Here is a 27,246-nt window from a genome sequence, read left to right as displayed (position 1 = left end):
CCGATAGGGGATCCCTATCTCCCGTCTGTGCTGCGATAGCTGATCACAGCTGGACTGTACCGAGCAAGAAGAGGGATAGAACCCAGAGACTCTCCCCTCAGTGAGATCGGTTAACTCCGCAGAGACTGGGGATGGAAGCTGGGCACTTGTTGCTCTGGATAAGCTTGGAGTGGGCCTTCTCTGTGGGCCCCACTTTCTGTATTTGCAATGGGAAATATTTTGCACCAGTTACTTCCCAGATCTCCTGCAACAGCTTGGTGTGTAATTGGAGCGCCTGGTCTGGCGTTAACCCATATTGTTCAGGAAGGGCCTCGATTCCAAACTAGTCTATGCAAAGCGAGCTGATCCTACTTGGGCCAGCCACTGTCATGTTGCTTTAGCACCCTGGGCTAGGGAGGAGAGGGGGAAAAAATCAACCAGGGTTTCCCCAGCTAAAGAAAGAAAGAACTTGTATTTATATAGTGCCTTTCACAACCTCAGGACTGGCAAACACTTCACAGGGCACAAAGTATTTTTGTAGTCACTGTTGTAATGTAGGAAATGCGGCAGCCAATTTGCACACAGCAAAGTAGTTGGTTGGAGAACACCCCTGCTCTCACCCTGACATCTCATCCAAAAGTCAGCATTTCCAACAGTGCAGCACTCCCTCAGTACTGCACTGGAATGTCAGCCTAGATTCTGTGCTCAAGTCTCCGGTCTGGGGAGCAAGTGTGCTACCACTGAGCCACGGCTGATCATTATCCTGTAACCACTGGTGGAACACGATCCCGTTGACACTGGGTGTGAACAGGTTCAAGCTCAGCTGTGACATCCAACAACAACTGCATTTATTTTGCGTCCTTAACGTAGAAAAAACATCCCAATCGCGTCACAAAGGAGTAATCAGAAATAAATGGGCGTCGAGACAAAGGATATATTTGGAGGGGTAACCAAAACCTTGGTCAAAGAGGTGGGTTTTGAGGAGGGCTGTAATGAAGGAGAGAGAGGCATAAGGCTTTAGGGAAGGAATTGCAGGGTGTGGGGCCTAAACGGCAGAAGGCAGGGCCGCCTATGATATAGCAAAGGGGGGTGGTACAGGAGGCCAGTGGCAGAGGAACGAAGAGGTTGGAGGATGTGACAGAGATAGGGAGGGACGAGACCATAAAGGGATTTAAACATGTGGATGAGAATTGAAGATGCTGGGAAACCTGGAGCCAATGCAGGTCAGCAAGTGGAGGAGTGATGGGTGAACGGGACCGATGCGGAATAGTATACAGGCAGCAGAGTTTTGAATCAGCTGAAGTTTACAGAGCATGGAGCTTGGGAGGTTGGCCAGGAGAGCATTTGAAATAGTGGAGTCTGGAGGTAACAACGGCATGGATGAGGGTTTCAGCAACAAATGGGCTGAGGAAGGGACAGAGACGGGCGATGTTATGGAGGTGGAAGTAGGCGGTCTTGGTGATGGAGTGGATATGGGGTCAGAAGCTCAGCTCAGGGTCAAATAGGACAGTGAGGTTGCGAAGTCTGGTTCAACCTGAGACAATGGCCAGGGAGAGGAATAGAATCAGTGGTTGGAGTACGGAGTTTGTGGAGGGGGGGCTGAAGACAATGGCTGTTTATCTGAATAGTTTGCTTCAATACTTAACTCATGTGAAAAATGGGGACATGCACAGGGTCCCAAATCCTAGGAAAAATCAGCGACCTCAGGGAGGGAGGAAGATTTTCATCCCATAACCTTTGAATATTTGACACGAACAGTTTATTTTGATATTTATTGTAAACTTTGTCAAAATGAATCTCCAATTACAATCGTAAGGTTACATCAAATTTCCCATCGAGCTACTTAGCGTCCGACTCTTTCAGGCCCCAATGAATCACAAATGGATGTGTTTGAGTGTCCAGGATTACGCAGGATATTGTTAATCTGCTCCACGGGTGATCGATCAAAAGAAAGAGGTTCGACTAACAAAGGGACACAAACTCTAACATTTTCACTCTCTCCCCCTCTGGGTTTAAATACTAGATTCAGGTTTACACTCCACACCCGAAAACAACAGCACAAAAGTATTAGAAGGTGGACATTTATTGTGGGGAGAAAATAACATTTAAACTTTACTAAAGGGGGGAGAAAAGTAACCGAATTAAAAGCAATTTAATCAGGGGAAAGATCTTATCTGCAACCACACTCGTCCACCACCATATCATCGTAATGTCTTAAAACCACATTGTCATTGTTATCATAATAGAGCATTGAAAGGGGGGAGAGTTTGATGGGGACACAGCAGGGCTGGGGGGTGAGCCCGGGGTCTGTGGAGTGGACCAGGGTTTGTAGAATGGCGTGGTTGGTGCCATTCAGGCTCTCACTCAGGGGGTAAGGGCACTCCCCGTGGCAATAGTTGGCCATGTAGCCCCGGGGGGCAATGATCCAATGCTGCCAGCCCACGTCCTTGAAGTGGATGTGGAGCCTCCTCCGTTTGCAGACGCGGCTGAAAGCGAGCGGAAGGTGGAAGGAGCTCCTCTTCCTCCTGGATGCTTTGCATTTCTCCCGATTCAGGGTCACCACCAACAGGGAGACGCGCAGGTCTCGGGCAATCCGAGCACAAGCAGGGCTCGGGGCCTGGTCACCCTCCCTGGAGGCGCTGTCCATCTCCAGGAGAGCCCCCAGGTGGCTGCTGTGGTGTCTCCAGGACCTGGAGATCTGAGTCAGGTTGAAGTAGAGGGAGCTGTGCACAGCCTGGAAGGACTGCGAGGCGATGAGTTGGTGGCTGGAGCTGGGGGGCTCTCCCATCGTCCAGATGGACAGGGTGCAGGTTGCTGCTGCCCCAGGGAGGGGGTAAGGGTCCCCGAGGAGGGTGAGCTCCAGTTGGGCCAGTGTCAGCTCCTCCACTTCTTCCAGCACCGACAGGTTGAAGTATAATCGCTTCCAGACACACGGCCGAGGCTGGGATCCCAGCCCAGGGATTGGGCCACCTGCAAAAGAGAAGGTCAAAGAGTCAATAGCAGAGCAACTGGGACAGGTCAATACGGCCTGGGGGGCCCGCAGACTGACACCCCGAAGGGGAGGCACAGACTGAGACCCCCAGGAAAGGGGGTGGGGCCCACAAACTGAGACCCCCAGGAAAGGGGGGATCCACAAACTGACTCCCCCAAGAAAGGGGGTGGGCCCACGGATATCACCCCCAGGGAAGTGGGGGCCCACAGACTGACACCCCCAGGAAAGGGGGAGGGCCCACAGTCTGACACCCCCAGGAAAGGGGGAGGGCCCACAGTCTGACACCCCCAGGAAAGGGGGAGGGCCCACAGTCTGACACCCCCAGGAAAGGGGGAGGGCCCACAGTCTGACACCCCCAGGAAAGGGGGGTCCCACAGACTGACGACACCCCCAAAAAAGTGCCATGGGATCTTTTGACATCCACTGGGAAGAGACAAATGGAGCTTCTGTTTAACATCTCATTCGAAGAACTATACTTCTGACAATGCAGCTTTCCCTCAGCACTGCACAGGATTGTCAGCCTAGTTTTGTGTTCTCAAGGCCTAGAGTGGGACTTGAACCCCTGTCCTTTTAACTGAGAGTCCGTCGAACTGAATCAAACTTAAGATAACTTACTTTACATTTTCCAAAACCCTTGTGCGACATGAGTCTTGAGGCTACATGCCTTGCAGCCTATCTCTCTCTCCTTCCCCACCCCCCTCCCAGCTCCTTCCATAATTGTCACAAATGCCCTTGGTTATTGCTGGATTGAAGCTTGTTGCAAAAAGCGTGGGGAAAAAGAATAATTTATAGAGTGGCCGTGGAGAAAACGGCAATCTTGACCTGCAGAGGCTCGGAGGTGACCTGATAGAGGTGTTTAAAATTAAGAAGGGTTTTGATAGGGTAGACGCAGAAAAAATGTTCCCACTTTTGAGGGAGTCCAAACCTATGGGTCATAAATATAAGATAGTCACTAATAAATCCAACAAGGAATTCGAGAGAAACTTCTTTACTCAGAGTGGTGAGAATGTGGAACTCACTACCACAAGGAGGAGATGAGGCAGATTGCATAGATGTATTTAAGGGGAAACTAGATAAACACATGAGGGAGAAAGGAATAGAAGAGTATCCTGATAGGGTGAGAGGAAGTAAGGTGGGAGGGGGCTCGTAAACAGCGGCATAGACCCGTTGGGCCGAATGGCCTGTTTCTGTGCTGTAAATACTATGTCATTCGATGAAGGGGGGGGGACACAGACTGACACCCCCAGGAAAGGACCGTTTAGTGACAACAATTAAAGGCCCGAATGGATTCACAAATAATCTGAACCCCCCTCTGACCAATTGAACCTCGAGTGCCCTGCAGGTCCTGGCAGGACGGGAGCAGTATGGCTCCTTTAAGGGCTCCAACTGCAGTTCAGACGGAGAGCCAGCCCAGGCCTTCCAACCCCCTCCCCCCAGTTCTCCCCCCTTTACCTAGTTCTCCCTTCTAGGTCTCCCCCTCCCCTCCAGTTCTCCTAATCCCCCCAGTTCTCCCTCCTCCCCTCTAGCTCTCCCCTCCTCCCCCCGAGTTCTCCCCTCCTTCCCTCATAGTTCTCCCCTCACTCCTCCATAGTTCTCCCCTCCTCCCCCCCGAGTTCTCCCCTCCTCCCCCCCGAGTTCTCCCCTCCTCCCCCCCGAGTTCTCCCCTCCTCCCCCCCCGAGTTCTCCCCTCCTCCCCCCCCGAGTTCTCCCCTCCTCCCCCCCGAGTTCTCCCCTCCTCCCCCCGAGTTCTCCCCTCCTCCCCCCCGAGTTCTCCCCTCCTCCCCCCCGAGTTCTCCCCTCCTCCCCCCCGAGTTCTCCCCTCACTCCCACGCCCCACATTAGGAGAGGGTCACTTACCCAGATCAGGGAGGTGACGGAGTGTATCTCCCTCCACCCCCAACTCATCCACTCTGCACACGTCATCTTCAGGGTCCCCCCGGATGAGGGGCCCGGACCTCCTCTGGAACATCTTCCATAACCGGGCTGGGACAGGCCTGGGATCGGAGGGCTGAGGCCTGCCCGATAAACCCAAAGCTTTTAAAAAAGCCTTTTCCTGAACCTGGGGCTGCTGCAGCTCACACAGACTGACGGGGCAAAAGGAAATCACTGCTAAACACGTAGCCAGCTGACCCAGAGGAGCCATCGCTGGCTCCAGCATGAAGAGGTGAGGAGTAAAAATGGGCAGAGAGGCCTGGGCCCAGCCCCTGTTACAGACTGGGATCAGCCTCAATAACCCTGCTGATTGGTGATTAAAACTCCCTCTCTCTCTCTCTCTCTCTGCAATTACCATTTCAATGGAGAGCTCCCGGGGGCAGCCTCACATTCTGGGGGTGGGGGATTGTGAAGCAGGGAGTCCCCTCCTTCAGCACCAGATGGGATCGTGTCCTGTGGGATTAGAAGAGAGAGGGGTTTGAACGTCTGAAATCAGCTTCCAACACACATCAATTCTCACCTGTTGATAGTAATTAGTGGCACTTCAAAGGGGCTGACTGATTGAGTTTGAATGTGAAAGGAATTCTCTATCCATCCCAGACAGTTTCTGATGGTCACTGTTAGCACCAACTGGAAGTGGGGCTGGGGCTGCGGCTGCACAAACTACAAGCCACCAAACTTTGCATTTCTATTGTCTATTTCAAGGAGAGGAGCCAGTGGTTCAAGTCCTGACACATTACTGTCAGATTATAGTTTGGGAGCCATCGATACCATCCCCCTCCCTGGCCACCGAACCAGACTGTTTGCAACCTCGGCATCCTATTGACCCTGAAATGAATTTTCGACCCCATATCCACTCCATCACCAGGACCGCCTACCTCCACCTCCGTAACACCGCCCGTCTCCGCCCCTGCCTCAGCTCATCTGCTGCTGAAACCCTCATCCATGACCCGTCCTAATATCTCCTTATGTGGCTCAGTGTCAAATTATTGTTTGATAATACTCCTGTGAAGCGCCTCGGGGCGTTTTACTGCGTTAAAGGGGCTATACAAATGCAAGTTGTTGTTGTTGAACAGTAGTAGGCCATTCAGCCCCCCCCCCCCCACCGAGGATGTTTCGCATTCAATTAGATTATGGCTGATCTGTACCTCAATTCCATCCACCCACCTTGGTTCTGTAGCCCTTAATACCCTTGCCGAGCAAAGTATCAGTGTCGGTTTTGACATTTTTAATTGACTCCCAGCCTCAGCAACTTTTTGGGGGAGAGAGTTCCAGATTTCCACTACCCTTTGTGTGAAGAAGTGCTTCCTGACATCACCCCTGAATGACCTAGCTCTAATTTTAAGGTTGTGTTCTCTTATTCTGGATTCCCCCGCCAGAAGAAATAGTTTCTCTCTATCTACCCTATCAAATTCTTGAATCATCTTAAACACCTCAATCAGATCATCCCTTAATCGTCTATACTCGAGGGAATACAAGCCTGTCCTCATAATTTAACCCTTTTATCCCCGGTATCATTCTGGTGAATCTGTGCTGCACCCCCTCCAAGGCCTTCCTGAGGTGCGGTGCCCAGAACTGAACACGGTCTCTAGATGGGGTCTAACCAGGACTCTCTACAGCTGTAACATCACTCCCACCCCTTTATATTTCAGCCCCTTCGAGATAAAGGCCGACATTCCATTAGCCATTAAAATTATTTTATGTTCCTGTTCACTAGTTTTTAGTGATTTCTGTACTTGGACCCCGAAATCTCTCTACTCCTCCACAGTTCCTAGAATAGCAAATACTTTGATCTATCTTTCTCAGGTCCAAGGTTTGAATTCTCTATTCATGCTGACAGCCCACAAAGGGAGGTGGTGATTTCCGGGGGTAAATTTTAACCCCGAAGAACGGATGGGGTGGGGGGGCAGTAAAAATTTTAAAGGTTTGGAGCGGGAACGAATCCCAGCTCCAACCCACACTTAAAGCCAGCGGGATGACATTTAAAGGGACAATTAAGGTATTTGAAGTAGTTAAGGGAATTATATTATAGAGTTTTGAGACAGACAAACGATTTTAACTCTGCCTGAACGTGTCTCCCGTAACATCTGAAACACGCCATGGAAATGGAGGCGAGTTGCAGCCAGCACCCATTTGGACCTTTTAAATCAGTGACTGACACATGTGAAGAAAAGGTGAGTTTTTGCAGCAGGGCAATCAGTTCTCTCAGACAAACCTTTGGCCGGGAGTTCTTTGTGTTTAGACTGAGATTTCTTTGTTCACACTCAGAATTCTTGTGTTTTTTTAATTGGTTCATGGGATGTGGGCGTCGCTGGCAAGGCCGGCATTTATTGCCCATCCCTAATTGCCCTTGAGAAGGTGGTGGTGAGCCGCCTTCTTGAACCGCTGCAGTCCGTGTGGTGAAGGTTCTCCCACAGTGCTGTTAGGTAGGGAGTTCCAGGATTTTGATCCAGCGACGATGAAGGAACGGCGATATATTTCCAAGTCAGGATGGCGTGTGACTTAGAGGGGAAGGTGCAGGTGGTGTTGTTCCCATGTGCCTGCTGCTCTTATCCTTCTAGGTGGTAGAGGTCTCTGGTTTGGGAGGTGCTGTCGAAGAAGCCTTGGCGAGTTGCTGCAGTGCATCCTGTGGATGGTACACATTGCAGCCACTGTGCGCCGGTGGTGAAGGGAGTGAATGTTTAGGGTGGTGGATGGGGTGCCAATCTAGCGGGCTGCTTTGTCCTGGATGGTGTTGAGCTTCTTGAGTGTTGTTGGAGCTGCACTTATCCAGGCAAGTGGAAAGTATTCCATCACAATCCTGACTTGTGCCTTGTAGATAGTGGAAAGGCTTTGGGGAGTCAGGTGAGTCACTCTCCGCAGAATACCCAGCCTCTGACCTGCTCTTGTAGCCACAGTATATATGGGGCTGGTCCAGTTAAGTTTCTGGTCAATGGTGACCTCCAGGATGTTGATGGTGGGGGATTCGGCGATGGAAATGCCGTTGAATGTCAAGGGGAGGTAGCTAGATTGTCTCTTGTTGAAGATGGTCATTGCCTGGCACTGGTGCGAATGTTACTTGCCACTTATGAGCCCAAGCCTGGATGTTGTCCAGGTCTTGCTGCATGTGGGCAAGGACTGCTTCATTATCTGTGGGGTTGCAAATGGAACTGAACACTGTGCAATCATCAGCGAACATCCCCACTTCTGACCTTATGATGGAGGGAAGGTCATTGATGAAGCAGCTGAAGATGGTTGGGCCTAGGACACTGCCCTGAGGAACTCCTGCAGCAATGTCCTGGGGCTGAGATGATTGGCCTCCAACAACCACTACCATCTTCCTTTGTGCTAGGTATGACTCCAGCCACTGGAGAGTTTTCCCCCTGATTCCCATTGACTTCAATTTTACTCAGGCTCCTTGGTGCCACACTCGGTCAAATGCTGCCTTGATGTCAAGGGCAGTCACTCTCACCTCACCTCTGGAATTCAGCTCTTTTGTCCATGTTTGGACCAAGGCTGTAATGAGGTCTGGAGCTGAGTGGTCCTGGCGGAACCCAAACCGAGCATCGGTGAGCAGGTTATTGGTGAGTAAGTGCAGCTTGATAGCACTGTCGACGACACCTTCCATCACTTTGCTGATGATTGAGAGTAGACTGATGGGGCGGTAATTGGCCGGATTGGATTTGTCCTGCTTTTTGTGGATAGGACATACCTGGGCAATTTTCCACATTGTCGGGTAGATGCCAGTGTTGTAGCTGTACTGGAACAGTTTGGCTCGAAGTGCGGCTAGTTCTGGAGCACAAGTCTTCAGCACTACAACAGGGATGTTGTCGGGGCCCATAGCCTTTGCTGTATTCAGTGCACTCAGCCGTTTCTTGTTATCACGTTGAGTGAATCGAATTGGCTGAGGACTGGCTTCTGTGATGGTGGGGATATCGGGAGGAGGCCAAGATAGATCATCCACTTGGCACTTCACGTGCTAGACTCTGCCATCATTGAGGATGGGGATGTTCACAGAGCCTCCTCCTCCTGTTAGTTGTTTAATTGTCCACCACCATTCACAACTGGATGTGGCAGGACTGCAGAGCTTTAATCTGATCCGTTTGTTGTGGAATCGCTTAGCTCTGTCTATAGCATGTTGCTTCCGCTATTTAGCATGCATGTAGTCCTGAGTTGTAGCTTCACCAGGTTGGCACCTCATTTTTAGGTACGCCTGGTGCTGCTCCTGGCATGCTCTTCTACACTCCTCATTGAACCAGGGTTGATCCCCTGGCTTGTTGGTAATGGTAGAGTGAGGAATATGCCAGGCCATGAGGTTACAGATTGTGCTGGAGTACAATTCTGCTGCTGCTGATGGCCCACAGTGCCTCATGGATGCCCAGTTTTGAGCTGCTAGATCTGTTCTGAATCTATCCCATTTAGCACAGTGGTAGTGCCACACAACACGTTGGATGATGTCCTCAGTGTGAAGACGGGACTTCGTCTCCACGAGGACTGTGTGACGGTCACTCCTACTAATACTGTCATGGACAGGTAAATTGGTGAAGATGAAGTCAAGTAGGTTTTTCCCTCGTGTTGGTTCGCTCACCACCTGTGGCAGGCCCAGTCTGGTAGCTCTGTCCTTCAGGATTCGGCCAGCTCGGTCAGTAGTGGTGCTACCGAGCCACTCTTGGCGATGGACATTGAAGTCCCCCACCCAGAGTACATTCTGTGCCCTTGCTACCCTCAGTGCTTCCTCCAAGTGGTGTTCAACATGGAGGAGGACTGATTCATCAGCTGAGGGAGGGCGGTAGGTGGTAATCAGCAGGAGGTTTCCTTGCCCATGTTTGACCTGATGCCATGAGATTTCATGGTGTCCAGAGTCAATGTTGAGGACTCCCAGGGCCACTCCCTCCTGACTGTATATCATTGTACCGCCACCTCTGGTCGGTCTGTCCTGCCAGTGGGACAGGACATACCCAGGGATGGTGATGGAAGAGTCTGAGATGTTGGCTGAAAGGTATGATTCTGTGAGTATGGCTATGTCAGGCTGTTGCTTGATTAGTCTGTTGGACAGCTCTCCCAATTTTGGCACAAGTCCCCAGATGTTAGTGAGGAGGACTTTGCAGGGTCAACTGGGCTTGGTTTGCCTTTGTCGTGTCTGGTGCCTAGTGGTCCAATGCCATAAGTGGGTGTGAGGAGTGATGTGATGGAGTAGGCTTCGCAGGGCAGTCTGAGGGCGGGTACTGTTCACCACGGAATGCAGGTCAATCAGCAAGTGTACTCACTTTTCCTGACCTGGTTAGGTCATTAAATCGCTTCCTGCATTACAGCCCAGACCGGGGCATTGTGCTCCAGCTGCTGACCTGTTCTACTACATCCAGCCACGCCTTCTTGGTGGCAGAACCAGGTTTCTTCCTCGTATCACTTGTCTATAACACCTCCCTCCTGTTTCTCACAGCAGCCAGTAGTATCTCCAGGGCGGTGTCCGAGAACCTGGGTGCTGCCTTTCCTCTATGATGTTCCATTCTGCTTTTTACCCCTTTCTCTTTCAAAACCCATTGTTGCATTGGCCCTTTAAATAGTGAGCTTTAAATCGCGTCATGCGGGTGCGCAGTACGCCCACTGTGCAGCTTGGAGACGTGGAAGTTGAATTAAGTTGCTTCAGTTGAGTCGTGATCGCTCGGGAACATGCACAAAAATTTTTACCAGGGTTTCCCACCCACTTATTGACCCCCCTGCTGAGATCCCGCCTCTGTTAAAATTTAGGCTGTTCCTGCAGGTTTACAGGAATACACACATCAGTCTGTGAGGCCACACAGCATTCAATTGGTGTCTGAGTTTAAGGGGGAGTTAAGATGCTAACATCAGGTCCATCGGAAACTGTCTGGGATGGATAGAGAATTCCTTTCACATTCAAACTCAATCAGTCAGCCCCTTTGAAGTGCCACTAATTACGATCAACAGGTGAGAATTGATGTGTGTTGGAAGCTGATTTCAGACGTTCAAACCCCTCTCTCTTCTAATCCCACAGGACACGATCCCATCTGGTGCTGAAGGAGGGGACTCCCTGCTTCACAATCCCCCACCCCCAGAATGTGAGGCTGCCCCCGGGAGCTCTCCATTGAAATGGTAATTGCAGAGAGAGAGAGAGAGAGAGAGGGAGTTTTAATCACCAATCAGCAGGGTTATTGAGGCTGATCCCGGTCTGTAACAGGGGCTGGGCCCAGGCCTCTCTGCCCATTTTTACTCCTCACCTCTTCATGCTAGAGCCAGCGATGGCTCCTCTGGGTCAGCTGGCTACGTGTTTAGCAGTGATTTCCTTTTGCCCCGTCAGTCTGTGTGAGCTGCAGCAGCCCCAGGTTCAGGAAAAGGCTTTTTTAAAAGCTTTGGGTTTATCGGGCAGGCCTCAGCCCTCCGATCCCAGGCCTGTCCCAGCCCGGTTATGGAAGATGTTCCAGAGGAGGTCCGGGCCCCTCATCCGGGGGGACCCTGAAGATGACGTGTGCAGAGTGGATGAGTTGGGGGTGGAGGGAGATACACTCCGTCACCTCCCTGATCTGGGTAAGTGACCCTCTCCTAATGTGGGGCGTGGGAGTGAGGGGAGAACTCGGGGGGGGAGGAGGGGAGAACTCGGGGGGGAGGAGGGGAGAACTCGGGGGGGAGGAGGGGAGAACTCGGGGGGGAGGAGGGGAGAACTCGGGGGGGAGGAGGGGAGAACTCGGGGGGGAGGAGGGGAGAACTCGGGGGGGAGGAGGGGAGAACTCGGGGGGGAGGAGGGGAGAACTCGGGGGGGAGGAGGGGAGAACTCGGGGGGGGAGTGAGGGGAGAACTCGGGGGGGAGGAGGGGAGAACTCGGGGGGGAGGAGGGGAGAACTCGGGGGGGAGGAGGGGAGAACTCGGGGGGGAGGAGGGGAGAACTCGGGGGGGAGGAGGGGAGAACTCGGGGGGGAGGAGGGGAGAACTCGGGGGGGAGGAGGGGAGAACTCGGGGGGGAGGAGGGGAGAACTCGGGGGGGAGGAGGGGAGAACTCGGGGGGGAGGAGGGGAGAACTCGGGGGGGTGGAGGGGAGAACTCGGGGGGGGAGGAGGGGAGAACTCGGGGGGGAGGAGGGGAGAACTCGGGGGGGAGGAGGGGAGAACTCGGGGGGGAGGAGGGGAGAACTCGGGGGGGGGAGGAGGGGAGAACTCGGGGGGAGGAGGGGAGAACTCGGGGGGGAGGAGGGGAGAACTCGGGGTGGGGGTGGGGGGAGGAGGAGGAGGGGAGAGCTAGGGAGTGAGGGGGGGAACTATGAAGGAGTGAGGGGAGAACTAGAGGGGAGGGGGTTGGAAGGCCTGGGCTGGCTCTCTGTCTGAACGGCAGCTTGAACTCTTAAAGGAGCCGTACTGCTCCCGTCTTGCCGGGATTGGTCGGAGAGAGTTTCAGATTATTTGTGAATCCATTCGGGCCATTAATTGTTGACACTAATCGATCCTTTGCTGGGGGTGTCAGTCTGTGAGACCCCTCCTTCCATGGGGGTCTCAGTCTGTGCCCCCCCCACTTTCCTGGGGGTCTCAGTCTGTGCCCCCCCCCCACTTTCCTGGGGGTCTCAGTCTGTGCCCCCCCCACTTTCCTGGGGGTCTCAGTCTGTGCTCCCCCCTACTTTCCTGGGGGTCTCAGTCTGTGGTCCCCCTCCTCCTTTCCTTGGGGTCTCAGTCTGTGCCCCCCTTTTCCTGGGGGTATTAGTCTGTGGCCCCCCCTTTCCTGGGGGTCTCAGCCTGTGCCCCCCTTTCCTCGGGGTGTCAGTCTGCGGGCCCCCCAGGCCGTATTGACCTGTCCCAGTTGCTCTGCTATTGATTCTTTGACCTTCTCTTTTGCAGGTGGCCCAATCCCTGGGCTGGGATCCCAGCCTCGGCTGTGTGTCTGGAAGCGATTATACTTCAACCTGTCGGTGCTGGAAGAAGTGGAGGAGCTGACACTGGCCCAACTGGAGCTCACCCTCCTCGGGGACCCTTACCCCCTCCCTGGGGCAGCAGCAACCTGCACCCTGTCCATCTGGACGATGGGAGAGCCCCCCAGCTCCAGCCACCAACTCATCGCCTCGCAGTCCTTCCAGGCTGTGCACAGCTCCCTCTACTTCAACCTGACTCAGATCTCCAGGTCCTGGAGACACCACAGCAGCAACCTGGGGGCTCTCCTGGAGATGGACAGCGCCTCCAGGGAGGGTGACCAGGCCCCGAGCCCTGCTTGTGCTCGGATTGCCCGAGACCTGCGCGTCTCCCTGTTGGTGGTGACCCTGAATCGGGAGAAATGCAAAGCATCCAGGAGGAAGAGGAGCTCCTTCCACCTTCCGCTCGCTTTCAGCCGCGTCTGCAAACGGAGGAGGCTCCACATCCACTTCAAGGACGTGGGCTGGCAGCATTGGATCATTGCCCCCCGGGGCTACATGGCCAACTATTGCCACGGGGAGTGCCCTTACCCCCTGAGTGAGAGCCTGAATGGCACCAACCACGCCATTCTACAAACCCTGGTCCACTCCACAGACCCCGGGCTCACCCCCCAGCCCTGCTGTGTCCCCATCAAACTCTCCCCCCTTTCGATGCTCTATTATGATAACAATGACAATGTGGTTTTAAGACATTACGATGATATGGTGGTGGACGAGTGTGGTTGCAGATAAGATCTTTCCCCTGATTAAATTGCTTTTAATTCGGTTACTTTTCTCTCCCCTTTAGTAAAGTTTAAATGTTATTTTCTCCCCACAATAAATGTCCACCTTCTAATACTTTTGTGCTGTTGTTTTCGGGTGTAGAGTGTAAACCTGAATCTAGTATTTAAACCCAGAGGGGGAGAGAGTGAAAATATTAGAGTTTGTGTCCCTTTGTTAGTCGAACCTCTTTCTTTTGATCGATCACCCGTGGAGCAGATTAACAATATCCTGCGTAATCCTGGACACTCAAACACATTCATTTGTGATTCATTGGGGCCTGAAAGAGTCGGACGCTAAGTAGCTCGATGGGAAATTTGATGTAACCTTACGATTGTAATTGGAGATTAATTTTGACAATATTTACAATAAATATCAAAATAAACTGGTGTCAAATTTCTTCTGCGTAATGTTAACATAAACGGAGAAAATCTGCGCAATGCATTGTATAAATAACAGCACTATTGTGTTCTGTCTGCATTGAACCTCACCTCCTGCTACTTGTAGTCAGTTTAATCTGTGACCTGCACTCTAATTTTCTATCGTTATATGTTTAATAAACCTGCACCCTACTAATTTAGTTAATTTAATGAAGGTAATGGGGTGAAAATATTCCTCCCTCCCTGAAGTCGCTGATTTTTTGGACCTTGCACATGTCCCCATTTTTCACGTGTCAACCAAGATAACTATTGAAGCAGACTATTCAGATAAACAGCCATTGTCTTCAGCCCCCCCTCTACAAACTCCGAACCCTAGCCACTGGTTCTATTCCTCTCTATGGCCACTGACTCAGGTTGAATCAGACTTTCTGTTGGGGTATGGGTCCCTGGCTGGTGAGGCTACCAACAGGACCCACCACCCCTGGATTGTCCAGGAAGTCTCCCGCAATCGAGGTTAGCTTTCTCGGACACTGCTGCGAGCAACTCGGCGGAGAATTGCTTTGCGTTCACGGGCTACGAGCCCCAGTCGCCGCTGCTATTCTGGGATGGGGGGGGCTTCCCTTCCTCCCCTCCCCCACCCACCGTCACGCCCAGCGTTTGAGGGGTCTGGCCTCCTTCTGCCTCGGCCGTTCCGTCCTCCCTGCCTCAAGAAGTGGCCCAGAATTTCCTCGTGGCTGGATTCAGCCCCTCACCGTGACTTTGCTGAGAAATAAGTCTCGCTGTAGTTACGCTCAAGTTACGGCATGGAGCAGGGCCGGCTACGAGCAAATTCCCAGCCTGTGACTGGTAAGTGGAAATAAGCAGTAAATTACACATCGAGAGGTGGGAATTAAAGGAATCGTCTTGGTCTGTCTTCACTCTGTCAGTTTGGCACAGTTGCTAATGCTGTGACCTGTAACTCACAATATAGTCGGCAGATTTTTAAATATATAGAGTGAGGCACTTAGGGCCGCTGCTCTTTTTGATATGTGTTAATGACCTGGACTTGGGTATACAAGGCATCATATCAAAATTTCCAAAGCAGGGAAGGTTGAGGGGAGATTTAATAAAGATGTTCAAAATTATGAAGTAATGATAGATTAAATAAGGAGAAACTGTTTCCACTGGCAGGAGGGTCGGTAACCAGGGGATACAGATTAAAGGTAATTGGCAAAAAATCCAGGGGGAAATGAAGAGAATTTTTTTTATGCAGCGAGTTGTTGCCATCTGGAATGCTCTGCCTTAAAGGGTGGTGGAAGAAGGTTCAATAGTAACTTTCAAAAGGGAATTGGATAAATACTTGAAAAGGAGAAATTTGCAGGGCTATGGGGAACGAGCAGGGGGGAGAGGGAGTAATTGGAGAGCTCTTTCAAAAACCCAGCACAGGCACAGGCCTAACCAGTGTTTTATAAAGGTTTCTCATAACTTCCTTGCTTTTGTACTCTATGTCTCTATTTATAAATTGTAAACAATTTTACAACACCAAGTTATAGTCCAGCAATTTTATTTTAAATTCACAAGCTTTCGGAGGCTACCTCCTTCCTCAGGTAAATGTTTCAGGAGCTGAGGAAGGAGGAAGCCTCCGAAAGCTTGTGAATTTAAAATAAAATTGCTGGACTATAACTTGGTGTTGTAAAATTGTTTACAATTGTCAACCCCAGTCCATCACCAGCATCTATTTATAAAGCCCAGGATCACGTATGCTTTATAACAGCCTTCTTAACTTGTCAACTTGAACTCACGTTGCCTACTGCAAGGGCTTCTGTTAGTCTACAAGGACACTCCATTTAAAGGGACAATACACCTGCACCTCTCAACATCACAGGATGCCTACACTCATGGGGAAAATAGGTCTCCATGACTTCACATTCCTTTAACATTGCGTTCTTCTGTCACAGTGTCAGCTGTGGCTCATGGGGTAGCACTCTCGCCTCTGAGTTATAAGGTCGTGGGTTCAAGTCCTCACTCCAGAACTTGAGCCCATAATTCTAGGTTGACACTCCAGTGCAGTACAGAGGGAGTGCTGCACTGTCGGAGGTGCTGCCTTTCGGATTAAACCGAGGTCCCATCTGCCCTCTCAGGTGGACGTAAAAGATCTCATGGCATATTGCGAAAAAGAGCAGGGGTGTTCTCCCCAGTGTCCTAGCCAATATTTAACCCACAACCAACACCATTGCTGTGGGATCTTGCTGTGTGCAAATTGGCTGCTGTGTTTTGTACTTGACAATAGTGACCATGCTTCAAAAATACTTCATTGGCTGTAAAGTGCTTTGGGATGTCCCGAGGTCATGAAATGTGATATATAAATGCAAGTCTTTCTTTAGGGGACCTGGATTACATTGGCTCAGTCTCCAATAGACCAATAATTAGGGTGTTCCTGACATTTACCTGAGGAAGGAGGAAGCCTCCGAAAGCTTGTAAATTTCAAATAAAATCGTTGGACTATAACTTGGTGTTGTAAAATTGTTTACAATTGTCAACCCCAGTCCATCACCGGCATCTCCACATAATAATTAGCACCTGGTTGTTCTTCAAGCCGGCGCGGACACGATGGGCTGAATGGCCCCCTTCTGTGCTGTATCTTTTCTATGGTTCGTGCAGGCAATGGAGACGGTTTCCACACATATGGTCTCCATGATGGAGAAATGGGAGGAGTCCGTGACTTGCTAGAACACCCCGGACACTAACAGTTCGGGAGGTTTCTGCAGTATCAATGCGCCAGGAACAGCTTGGTGGCTTCTGGAGTGCCAGCTGGCTGCAGCACCATAGACACTTTGAACAGGACAATTTCACAGGGCTTCCAAGACCTAGTAGGGACTATTTGATCTGCGACCAGTAGCTTCTCAGAGCCTGTGCCCAGCACCAGAGTGCCACTGTCTCACCAGAGAGTGGCATTGAGTTTCTGCTTTAAACCCCCTTCAATATCAACACATGAGGGAGCTTCAAACTTGGGCCTAGTTCCCTTTGCACTAAGAGAAAGGCCACGAGAAGATGCTTCCCTGAGATGAGTGTCACTGCAGGCCTCTAAGACTCCAAGGGGACCATCCTAGCCACCCACTTCTCAGCCTCATCTCAGAGAGAAGCTAGTAGAGGTAGATTGGTTGATTGGATTTTTTGGCAACTTGGAAATTAGTAAGAATGAAACCCCCATGGGCACATTTTTAGAGTAGTTAAAGATTTACATTTATATAGCGCTTTTCATGACCTCAGAACAAACCAAAGCATTTTACAGTAATTGAAGTAATTTTGAAGTGTAGTCACTGTTGTAATGTAGGAGACGCAGTAGCCAATTTATGCACAGCAAGCTCCCACAGACAAATGACCAGATACTCTGTTCTGGTGATGTTGACTGAGAGATAAATATTGTCCAAAACACCGAGGAGAACTCCCCTGTTCTTCTTTGAATAGTTCTTACTGATTTTCATTTGAAGGGTTTTGGGCTTACAAGTGACGGAGCCAGCTGTAGTTTTTCTCATGCCCCACAACGGGTATAGGGCAGCTGTCAATTGGGCAGAAGTCAGTTCTGCCATTTTTCTGCCACTTTTTTCCGTACTGTGCGATTCTCCAAATGACCTCGGCCACAGACTGTGGGAGAACCTTCACCACAGGGACTGCAGCAGTTCAAGAAGGCGGCTCACCACCACCTTCTCAAGGGCAATTAGGGATGGGCAATAAATGCCGGCCTCGCCAGCGACGCCCACATCCCATGAACGAATAAAAAAAAGACGGTGGAAGCCCCTGTGAAAACAGGCGGGAGATTCATGAATAAATGTAAATGAGGGGCAAGTGACCATTGGGACACTGATGTGATTTTGCACTACTTCCCCCGACCGTGACACCAGTCCCTGTGGACCCCCACAAACCTTGGGCATTAGGAGATCATCTGCTTCTTTGGCCAGAAAACTATCCAGCTCCCTTTTGAATTTGCGAACACTGCCACTCTCCCTGAACTGCTTGTTCTCACTGCCCTTTGAGTGACGTAATTAAATCTAAACTGTGTGTTCACCAGAGTTTGTGATTGTGTTAAATAATTCATTAGGGTTAATTTTATCTTTACCCTTAGAATTTACTCCTTAAGTAATTTGAGACATGATGTGTGGTAAGTGTAACAGGCTCGGGAGGAACAGGTGACTTTGGACCTATGGTTCCCAAAGCTCTCCACCACTGGGGGTTTCATGCCAGGTTCTGTTGTAGACTAACTAATAGAGATTGATCACCAATATTAGTGAACAACCCCATTATCGTTGTATCATGCAACTACCAGGATGATAAGAGAACTACGTGGACTTTGCTCTTTTTTGGTCTACCCCCCCAGGTCTTCTTTTCACAGCCTCCTTATTCTAATTCTCTTTGTGTCAGCTGTGGCTCAGTGGGTAGCATTCTTGCTTTCTGAGTCAGAAGGTCATAGGTTCAAGCCCCACTCCAGGTGAGATATTAAACCAAGGCCCTGTCTAGTGGATATAAAAGATCCCAAGGGGAATTCTCCCCGGTGTCCTGGCCAACATTTATCCCTCAACCACCATCAAAACAAAACAGATTATCTAGTCATTATCTTTTTACTGTTTGTGCGACCTTGCTGTGCGCAGATTGGCTGCCACATTCCCTACATTACAACAGCAACTGCACTTCATTAGTTGTGAAGTGCTTTGGGACATCATGAGGTCATGAAAGGCGATTCAATTATATAGGGGTTGAAATCGGTCGTGGGCAGTGGTGCAAAACCATGGAAAAGAAAATGGGCGAGGTGTAAAACGGGCTACTGATTCACTATCGCCCGAAAGTGTGAGTGCAGGTAGATAAAGCCATAAAAGGCCAACAGCATTCTCGGCTTTATAAATAGGGGCATAAAGCACAGGAGTAGAGAAGTAATGATAAATTTGTACAAAACGCTGTTCCGGCCACAGTGTGCAGTTCTGGTGCCCTGTTATAGAAAGGACATAAAAGCCAGGATGATGTTTGCAGTCTGCGATAGAGGAGAAAAGGTTCTTTTGTACAGTTTGTGAGTTGGTAATTCGAGTTATTTCAGGGTATATAAAGCTGTCCCTGATCCGCCTTCACCCCCGATATTCGGGAAGATGCTCGGTGTAGAGTGATGCCTCCCTCTGAAGTCTGGGTTTCCTCTGCTGTTTGCTGCCAGTAGATCAGTGCCGAGGGCAAAGAGGAGAGCAAAATGAGGATCACTGCTGTCTGTACCCAGAGTGCAGGGGGAGCTATTAACACACACGGTGAATGTGAGATAGGAATCCAGGATTTGAATCTACTTCCTAAATGCTTTACTCCAAGCACAGCAAGAAGGAATTTCCACCTTACTCAACAAAGGAGAAGTGGGATTGTCATTGGAATGTCGCTGGGCTTCTGTCCCATTTGTGGGGTGGGGAGATTGGCCTGGGAGGACTAAACCACATCAGTATCTGGTACTTGGTATTGAGGAGGGCTGCGGGTCCGCAGGATTCAAACCAGTTGTGTTTTATAGCCCCCGCCTCACTCCCGTTTGTGTATTTGTGGGTTTTTTTGCACCTGGTGGAGCAGTTTCTCCACAGAGGGAGTCAGATTGGGAAACGACATTGTAGAATTCAGCTGGGTGACCCCTGAGCCCAAGGACTTTTCTGAACAGAGGAGGCACCAAAAATATTTGGAAGACTCTGTGACCAGAGCCTAGGGGGTATTTTATGTTGGGGTTGAAGTTCCTGTACACGGAGAATATGTCCCAATTCTACTAAAAGTGTGAGGTTTGGGCTGCGGTCTCTTGATCTCCAGTTTCTGGCCTGTTTTTCCCTCCCTTTTCCCTCTAGCTTCCTCTCTCCAGCTTCTTTGCACTGGCTTCTCTCCCTCTCTCTTTCATGCTGTCTCTAGCTTTTTTTTTGTTTTGCACTTTTAGCGTTTCTCTAGCCTTTCCCCACTCTTTCTCCCCTTCATTTCTGTCTTTTACTTTCTCTTTCACCTGCAACTTTCACTTTTTTGTGCTCACCTTTTCTTGCCCCAGACGGTGTCACTCTCGTCTCTGAGTCAGAAGGTCGTGGGTTCAAGTCCCACTCCAGAGACACGAGTAGGTAATCTAGACTGATGCTTCAGTGCAGTACTGAGGGAGTGCTGCACTGTCGGAGGTGCCGTCATTCGGATCAGACGTTAAAGTGAGGCCTAATTGTCTATTCAGGTGGATGTAAAGGATCCCACGGGGGCTATTCGAAGAAGAGCAGGGGTGTTTTTCCCGGTGCCCTGACTAACATTCCTCTCTCAGCTACAACACCAAAAACAAATGATCTCGTTATTGAAGGACCTTGATGTGAGCACGTTAGCTGCTGTATTTGGCTACAAGCAGTGACTGCACTTTAAAATGATTTGTTGGTTGTAAAGTGCTTTGGGGCATCCTGAGGATGTGATAAAGGGGCCTAATGAATGCAAGTTCTTTCTGTTTATCTTTCTTTCTGCTCTCTCTTCCGGTTTATATTGGCAGCTGCTTCTGATTCTGCTTCTATTCCAGAATGGGTGGACTGTCCAAAAACAGTATTTGAACTGTGCTGTGTATGAATCAGGAGTAACTAGATCCAAACTGCTTCATCTAACTGTGTATAAAGTGAAGCCCGATTAGACACGCTGGTAGGGTGGAGCACGACACAGTGGGCCTGAGTGGTCAGCAGGAAGTCACATGGCCAGGGCTACCTCTAGTTTAATAAAAAAAGAAAGAACTTGCATTTATATAGCGCCTTTCACGACCTCAGGATGTCCCAAAGCCCTTTACAGCCAATCAATTACTTTTGAAGTGTAGTCACTGTTGTAATGTAGGAAAGGTGGCAGCTAATTTGAGCACAGCAAGATCCCACAAACAGCCATGAGATAATGACCAGATAACCTGTTTTAGTGATGTTGGTTGAGGATTAAATATTGGCCAGGACACCGGGGAGAACTCGACTCCTCTTCGAATAGTGCTGTGGGATGTTTTACGTCCACCTGGGAGGGCAGAAGGAGCCTCGGGTTTAACATCTCATCTGAAAGACGGCACCTCCGACAGCACAGCACACGCTCAGTACTGCACTGGAATGTCAGCCTGGATTATGGGCTCAAGTCTCTGGAGTGGGAGCATGAACCCACAACCTTCTAGGTTCAGAGGCGAGAATGCGACCACTGAGCCACAACTGACACCAACCTCCTTTCCTTGTTCCTTAGTAAGCTGCTTGGTTTGTATGTAGTTGGGTCCAGCCCTTCGTCTGAACTTGGGAACAAAAATCAGGAGAGAGTTAGGCCCAGCACAAGTGAAGTGCAATTAAAACCTGCTCTGACCTGTAGGAACAGTGGGTTCCCTCCTGTTCAACACGGTTACAATGACCTTTACAGGCTCAGAACAAAACAAGAGGAAAGGATTTGGAGAGCACTGTTCCTCTATTCATTGTTTATCGCTAGATGATTTTGTATGATGATGTTTAATTAGCAGGGTAGCTGTTAGAAATCATATGTTGCTGTAATCTATGAAAGTCAACAATGGTTTTAACTACATAGCTTTTATGATCATATCGAATCTATCCTTTGCCGCACATGAGATAGGAAGGTCCATTATATGGTCACATGCATTGTTTGCTAACCATTTATTTTTAAGCTACTTTAAGCGACAAAAAGATTATCTGAAGGTGATGTGACTTGTGCCTGTATAACCTTATTGGGAAGCAATGTCAATGTCAGGGAGTTAATGGGATGATTTGCTGCAGACACTCACTCACTTAGAATCATAGAATCATAGAAGTTTACAACATGGAAACAGGCCCTTCGGCCCAACATGTCCATGTCGCCCAGTTTATACCACTAAGCTAGTCCCAATTGCCTGCACTTGGCCCATATCCCTCTATACCCATCTTACCCATGTAACTGTCCAAATGCTTTTTAAAAGACAAAATTGTACCCGCCTCTACTACTGCCTCTGGCAGCTCGTTCCAGACACTCACCACCCTTTGAGTGAAAAAATTGCCCCTCTGGACCCTTTTGTATCTCTCCCCTCTCACCTTAAATCTATGTCCCCTCGTTATAGACTCCCCTACCTTTGGGAAAAGATTTTGACTATCTACCTTATCTATGCCCCTCATTATTTTATAGACTTGTATAAGATCACCCCTCAACCTCCTACTCTCCAGGGAAAAAAGTCCCAGTCTATCTAACCTCTCCCTATAAGTCAAACCATCAAGTCCCGGTAGCATCCTAGTAAATCTTTTCTGCACTCTTTCTAGTTTAATAATATCCTTTCTATAATAGGGTGACCAGAACTCTACACAGTATTCCAAGTGTGGCCTTACTAATGTCTTGTACAACTTCAACAAGACGTCCCAACTCCTGTATTCAATGTTCTGACCAATGAAACCAAGCAAGCTGAATGCCTTCTTCACCACCCTATCCACCTGTGACTCCACTTTCAAGGAGCTATGAACCTGTACTCCTAGATCTCTTTGTTCTATAACTCTCCCCAACGCCCTACCATTAACGGAGTAGGTCCTGGCCCGATTCGATCTACCAAAATGCATCACCTCACATTTATCTAAATTAAACTCCATCTGCCATTCATCGGCCCACTGGCCCAATTCATCAAGATCCCGTTGCAATCCTAGATAACCTTCTTCACTGTCCACGATGCCACCAATCTTGGTGGCATCTGCAAACTTACTAACCATGCCTCCTAAATTCTCATCCAAATCATTAATATAAATAACAAATAACAGCACCGATCCCTGAGGCACACCGCTGGTCACAGGCCTCCAATTTGAAAAACAACCCTCTACACCCACCCTCTGTCTTCTGTCGTCAAGCCAATGTTGTATCCAATTGGCTACCTGACCTTGGATCCCGTGAGATTTAACCTTATGTAACAACCTACCATGCGGTACCTTGTCAAAGGCTTTGCTAAAGTCCATGTAGACCACGTCTACTGCACAGCCCTCATCTATCTTCTTGGTTACCCCTTCAACAAACTCAATCAAATTCGTGAGACATGATTTTCCTCTCACAAAACCATGCTGACTGTTCCTAATCAGTCCCTGCCTCTCCAAATGCCCGTAGATCCTGTCTCTCAGAATACCTAATCTCTAACAACTTACCCACTACAGATGTCAGGCTCACCGGTCTGTAGTTCCCAGGCTTTTCCCTGCCGCCCTTCTTAAACAAAGGCACAACATTTGCTACCCTCCAAACTTCAGGCACCTCACCTGGAGTGGTGGATGATTCAAATATCTCTGCTAGGGGACCCGCAATTTCCTCCCTAACCTCCCATAACGTCCTGGGATACATTTCATCAGGTCCCGAAGATTTATCTACCTTGATGCGCGTTAAGACTTCCAGCACCTCCCTCTCTGTAATATGTACACTCCTCAAGACATCACTATTTATTTCCCCAAGTTCCCTAACATCCATGCCTTTCTCAACCGTAAATACCGATGTGAAATATTCATTCAGGATCTCACCCATCTCTTGTGGTTCCGCACATTTTTGACCTTGTTGATCCTTAAGAGGCCCTACTCTCTCCCTAGTTACTCTTTTGCCCTTTATGTATTTGTGGAAGCTCTTTGGATTCTCCTTTGCCTTATCTGCCAAAGCAATCTCATGTCCCCTTTTTGCCCTCCTGATTTCTCTCTTAACTCTACTCCGGCAATCTCTATACTCTTCAAGGGATCCACTTGATCCCAGCTGCCTATGCATGTCATATGCCTCCTTCTTCTTTCTGACTTGGGCCTCAATCTCCCGAGTCATCCAAGGTTCCCCACTTCTACCAGCCTTGCCCTTTACTTTATAAGGAATGTGCTTACCCTGAACCCTGGTTAACACATTTTTGAAAGCCTCCCACTTACCAGACGTCCCTTTGCCTGCCAACAGACTCTCCCAATCAACTTCCGAAAGTTCCTGTCTAATACCATCAAAATTGGCCTTTCCCCAATTTAGAATTTTAACTTTTGGGCCAGACCTATCATTCTCCATAGCTATCTTAAAACTAATGGAATTATGATCACTGGTCCCAAAGTGATCCCTCACTAACACTTCTGTCACCTGCCCTTCCTTATTTCCCAAGAGGAGGTCAAGTTTTGCCCCCTCTCTAGTCGGGCCATCCACATACTGAATGAGAAATTCCTCCTGAATACACTCAACAAATTTCTCTCCATCCAAGCCCCTAATGCTATGGCTGTCCCAGTCAATGTTGGGAAAGTTAAAGTCCCCTACTATTACCACCCTATTTTTCTTGCAGCTGTCTGTAATCTCCTTACATATTTGCTCCTCAATTTCCCGTTGACTATTTGGGAGTCTGTAGTACAATCCTATCAACGTGATCTCTCCCTTCTTATTTTTCAGTTCTACCCATATCGACTCCGTGGGCGAACCCTCGGATATATCCCCTCTCACTACTGCCGTGATGTTCTCCCTAATCAAGAACGCAACTCCCCCTCCTCTCTTACCTCCTGCTCTATCTTTCCTATAGCATCTGTACCCTGGAACATTGAGCTGCCAAATGAGAACAGAAATGCTTTTTATGAAAGAGAACTCAGTCCTTTTTAGTTCAGGGGACTGGGTAGCACAGGAGGTTAATGCACTGTCCTTTCACCTCCAGGGACTGGGTTTGAAACCAGCTCAGACAGACCAGCTGAAGTCTTCTCTCTTCACTGGTACATAAGGCCCTGTACAAAGTGAGTTTGGTCTGAATCAACCCAGACCCTAGTGCCCACAAAATGAAACTGCCCATCACGCATCAGAAATTGGTACTTGCTGGGCCATCTCACTGGTACCGAGAAGCTGCAAACTTCACATTGTTACAGTTTGGGTTGAAGGGCAGCCTGAAGTGCTGTGCCTGACCCGGGAGGGTTAAGGGCCCACAGTGGGCTATCAGAATACCCATCACTTTGATAAGCACAGTAAGTGGTGTAAACGGAAGCATAAAATTACCAAAAGGCATTGCTAGATTAAATGAGTGGGCAAAACTGTGGCAGATGAATTTCAATGCAGGTAAGTATGAGGTCATCCATTTTGGACCAAAAAAGGATCGATCCGAGTATTTCTAAATGGTGAAAAGCCAGGAACAGTGGAGGTCCAAAGAGAGTTAGGGATCTATGTACACAGATCACTAAAATGTAGTGGCCAGGTACAAAAAATAATCAAAAAGGTTAATGGAAAGTTAGCCTTTATAACTAGAGGGCTAGAATACAATGGGGAGGAAGTTTTGCTACAGTTATTCAAAGCCCTGGTTAGACCACATCTGGAGCACTGTGTACAGTTCTGGGCACTGCACATTAGAAAGGACATATTGGCCTTGGAAGGAGTGCAGTGCAAATTCACCAGAACGTTACCAGGGCTCCAAGGGTTAGATTATGAGGCGAGATTACATAAACTAGATTTGTATTCCCTGGAACATAGAAGGTTAAAGATGATTTGATTGAGGTTTTTAGGATTTTGAAAGGAATTGATAGGGTAGACAGAGAGAAACTTTTTCCGCTAGCGGGGGAGTCTAGGACAAGGGGACATGACTTTAAAATCAGAGCCAGGCCATTCAGAAGAGAAGTTAGGAAACACTTCTTCACGCAAAGGGTGGTAGAAGGGTTGAACTCTCTCCCACAAAAAGCAGTAGATGCTAGCTCAATTAATAATTTTAGATCTGCGATTGATAGGTTTTTGCTAGCCAAGGGTAATGAGGGATTTGGAGCCAAAGCGGGTAAATGGAGTTAGGATACAGATCAGCTATGATCTCATTGAATGGCGAAACAGGCTCGAGGGGCTGAGTGGCCTTCTCCTATTCATATGTTCCTATAAGCAGACAGGTTAGGAGGCGCAGTAAATTCTATGGATGGGAGCAGAAAATTACAAAGGAATATAGACTAAGTGAGTGGGCAAAGCTATGGAAAATGGAGTTCAATGTGGGCGAGTGTGAGGTCATCCACTTTGGACCCAAGAAAGATAAATGGGAGTATCTTCTAAATGGTGAGAAGCCAGGAACTGTGGAGGAGCAGAGAGATTTGGGAATCCAAGTACAGAAATCATTACAAGCTAGTGGACAGTACAAAAAGCAATCAAAAAGGTTGATGGAATGTTGGCCTTTATCTCAAGCAGGCTGGATTACAAAGGGGAGGCAGTTATGCTTTACATAGAGTTACATTGGACCCGATTTTCAGGTGACGGAGCGGGTGAGTTGGGGGCGGGGGGCTCCGAAAATCGCTGAAATCCCGGGCGAGTTCAGAGCCTGGCTCCAATCCGCCAACTTCCGGGTTCCCCAGGCCTCCCGAATGCAGGAGTCCCACCAGCAATTAAAGCCGGTGGGATGATACTTTGCATAGTTTGTCAGCTAGTTGAAGTACTTGATGTACTTAATTGTCTCAACATTTTGGCAGGGGTGTGACTTTGAAGGATCCTCAGTGTGTTTCCTGTGCTGTGGGAGACACTCCCTGTTGGAGCAGACGTGTTTCAGCAGCAGCCAGTGGGAGATGCAAAGGATTATTTGACAGGTGGGGGGAAATCCTCATTTATTGCAGCAGGGCACTCTGTCACTTCAGACAACGTTTTGGCTGCAAGACTTTCACTCAAAATTCTCACTTTCCTCCCAAAACTCTGCTGTTCAAACATATTTAACTACTTTCCGGACCCTCTCAAACTCACACAGGGTGGTGATGCCGAGTTTCTCAAGCAGGAAACTTGAGAAACTCGGCATCACCACCAGCATCGACCAAGCTTCCCCTGGTACCACGGTTGCAACCACAGGGAAGTCTATCGTCAATTTGTCCGACCACACCCTTCAACCAGACGAAATCGAAGTTCTCAGCCGAGGGCTCAATTTCTGCCCCACTACCAAAATGGACCCCACTAGTCTCGCGGCGGACACAGAGGAATTCATCAGGAGAATGAGGCTCCGGGAATTCTACCACAAACCCCAAGATTTCAGCAGCGAACCCAATGAGACAATCGACGATCCGGAACAGCAGACAGAGGGATCCGCGGTACAGCAACCGAAGAAGAAAGAGTCTCACTGGACTCCTCCAGAGGGTCGCTGCCCTCAGCTTGACATGTATGCTCAAGCTGTCAGGAAATGCGTCAATGCCAGATTCATCAGCCGCACTCAGAAGACAGTCCAGAATGTCACCCGAGCACAACGCAACGCCATCAACGCTCTCAAGACCAACCGCAACATCGTCATCAAACCAGCGGACAAAGGAGGAGCCATAGTCATACAGAACAGAACGGACTATTGCAAGAAGCATACCGACAACTGGGCAACCAGGAACACTACAGACGGTTACCCGCAGATCCGACCAAAGAACACACCCACCAGCTCA

General features: G+C 49.3%; 2 protein-coding genes across 2 annotated transcripts; one reads left to right on the top strand and one right to left on the bottom strand.

Moving 5' to 3' along the window:
* Window positions 1-1,737: 1,737 nt before the first annotated feature.
* Window positions 1,738-5,344, bottom strand: LOC137326886 (protein DVR-1-like). Its single transcript, XM_067992266.1, has 2 exons — window positions 4,829-5,344; window positions 1,738-2,949 (listed from the first exon to the last, which is right to left on the bottom strand). The coding sequence occupies exons 1-2, from the start codon at window positions 5,259-5,261 to the stop codon at window positions 2,150-2,152; spliced, it is 1,233 nt and encodes a 410-aa protein (XP_067848367.1). The 5' UTR covers window positions 5,262-5,344; the 3' UTR covers window positions 1,738-2,149.
* A 5,880-nt stretch (window positions 5,345-11,224) lies between these two features.
* LOC137326885 (protein DVR-1-like) lies at window positions 11,225-13,889 on the top strand. Its single transcript, XM_067992265.1, has 2 exons — window positions 11,225-11,425; window positions 12,721-13,889. Exons 1-2 carry the CDS (start codon window positions 11,314-11,316, stop codon window positions 13,518-13,520), a joined length of 912 nt encoding a protein of 303 aa, XP_067848366.1. The 5' UTR covers window positions 11,225-11,313; the 3' UTR covers window positions 13,521-13,889.
* The last annotated feature ends 13,357 nt before the right edge of the window (window positions 13,890-27,246 follow it).

This window comes from Heptranchias perlo, chromosome 11 (assembly GCF_035084215.1).
Source record: "Heptranchias perlo isolate sHepPer1 chromosome 11, sHepPer1.hap1, whole genome shotgun sequence".
Classification (NCBI taxonomy): Eukaryota; Metazoa; Chordata; class Chondrichthyes; order Hexanchiformes; family Hexanchidae; genus Heptranchias; species Heptranchias perlo.
Note: the sequence above shows the minus strand (reverse complement) of the source record. Positions and strands in the feature narration are given on the sequence as shown.

What these genes read in the sequence shown, in the direction of transcription:
- LOC137326886 (XM_067992266.1), bottom strand. Translation starts at nt 5,261, where the DNA reads ATGGTAATTGCAGAGAGAGAGAGAGAGAGAGGGAGTTTTAATCACCAA. An exon ending in CCGTCACCTCCCTGATCTGG is followed by an intron (nt 2,950 to 4,828) that starts GTAAGTGACCCT and finishes TCTCTTTTGCAG; the next exon opens with GTGGCCCAATCCCTGGGCTG.
- LOC137326885 (XM_067992265.1), top strand. Translation starts at nt 11,314, where the DNA reads ATGTTCCAGAGGAGGTCCGGGCCCCTCATCCGGGGGGACCCTGAAGAT. An exon ending in CCGTCACCTCCCTGATCTGG is followed by an intron (nt 11,426 to 12,720) that starts GTAAGTGACCCT and finishes TCTCTTTTGCAG; the next exon opens with GTGGCCCAATCCCTGGGCTG.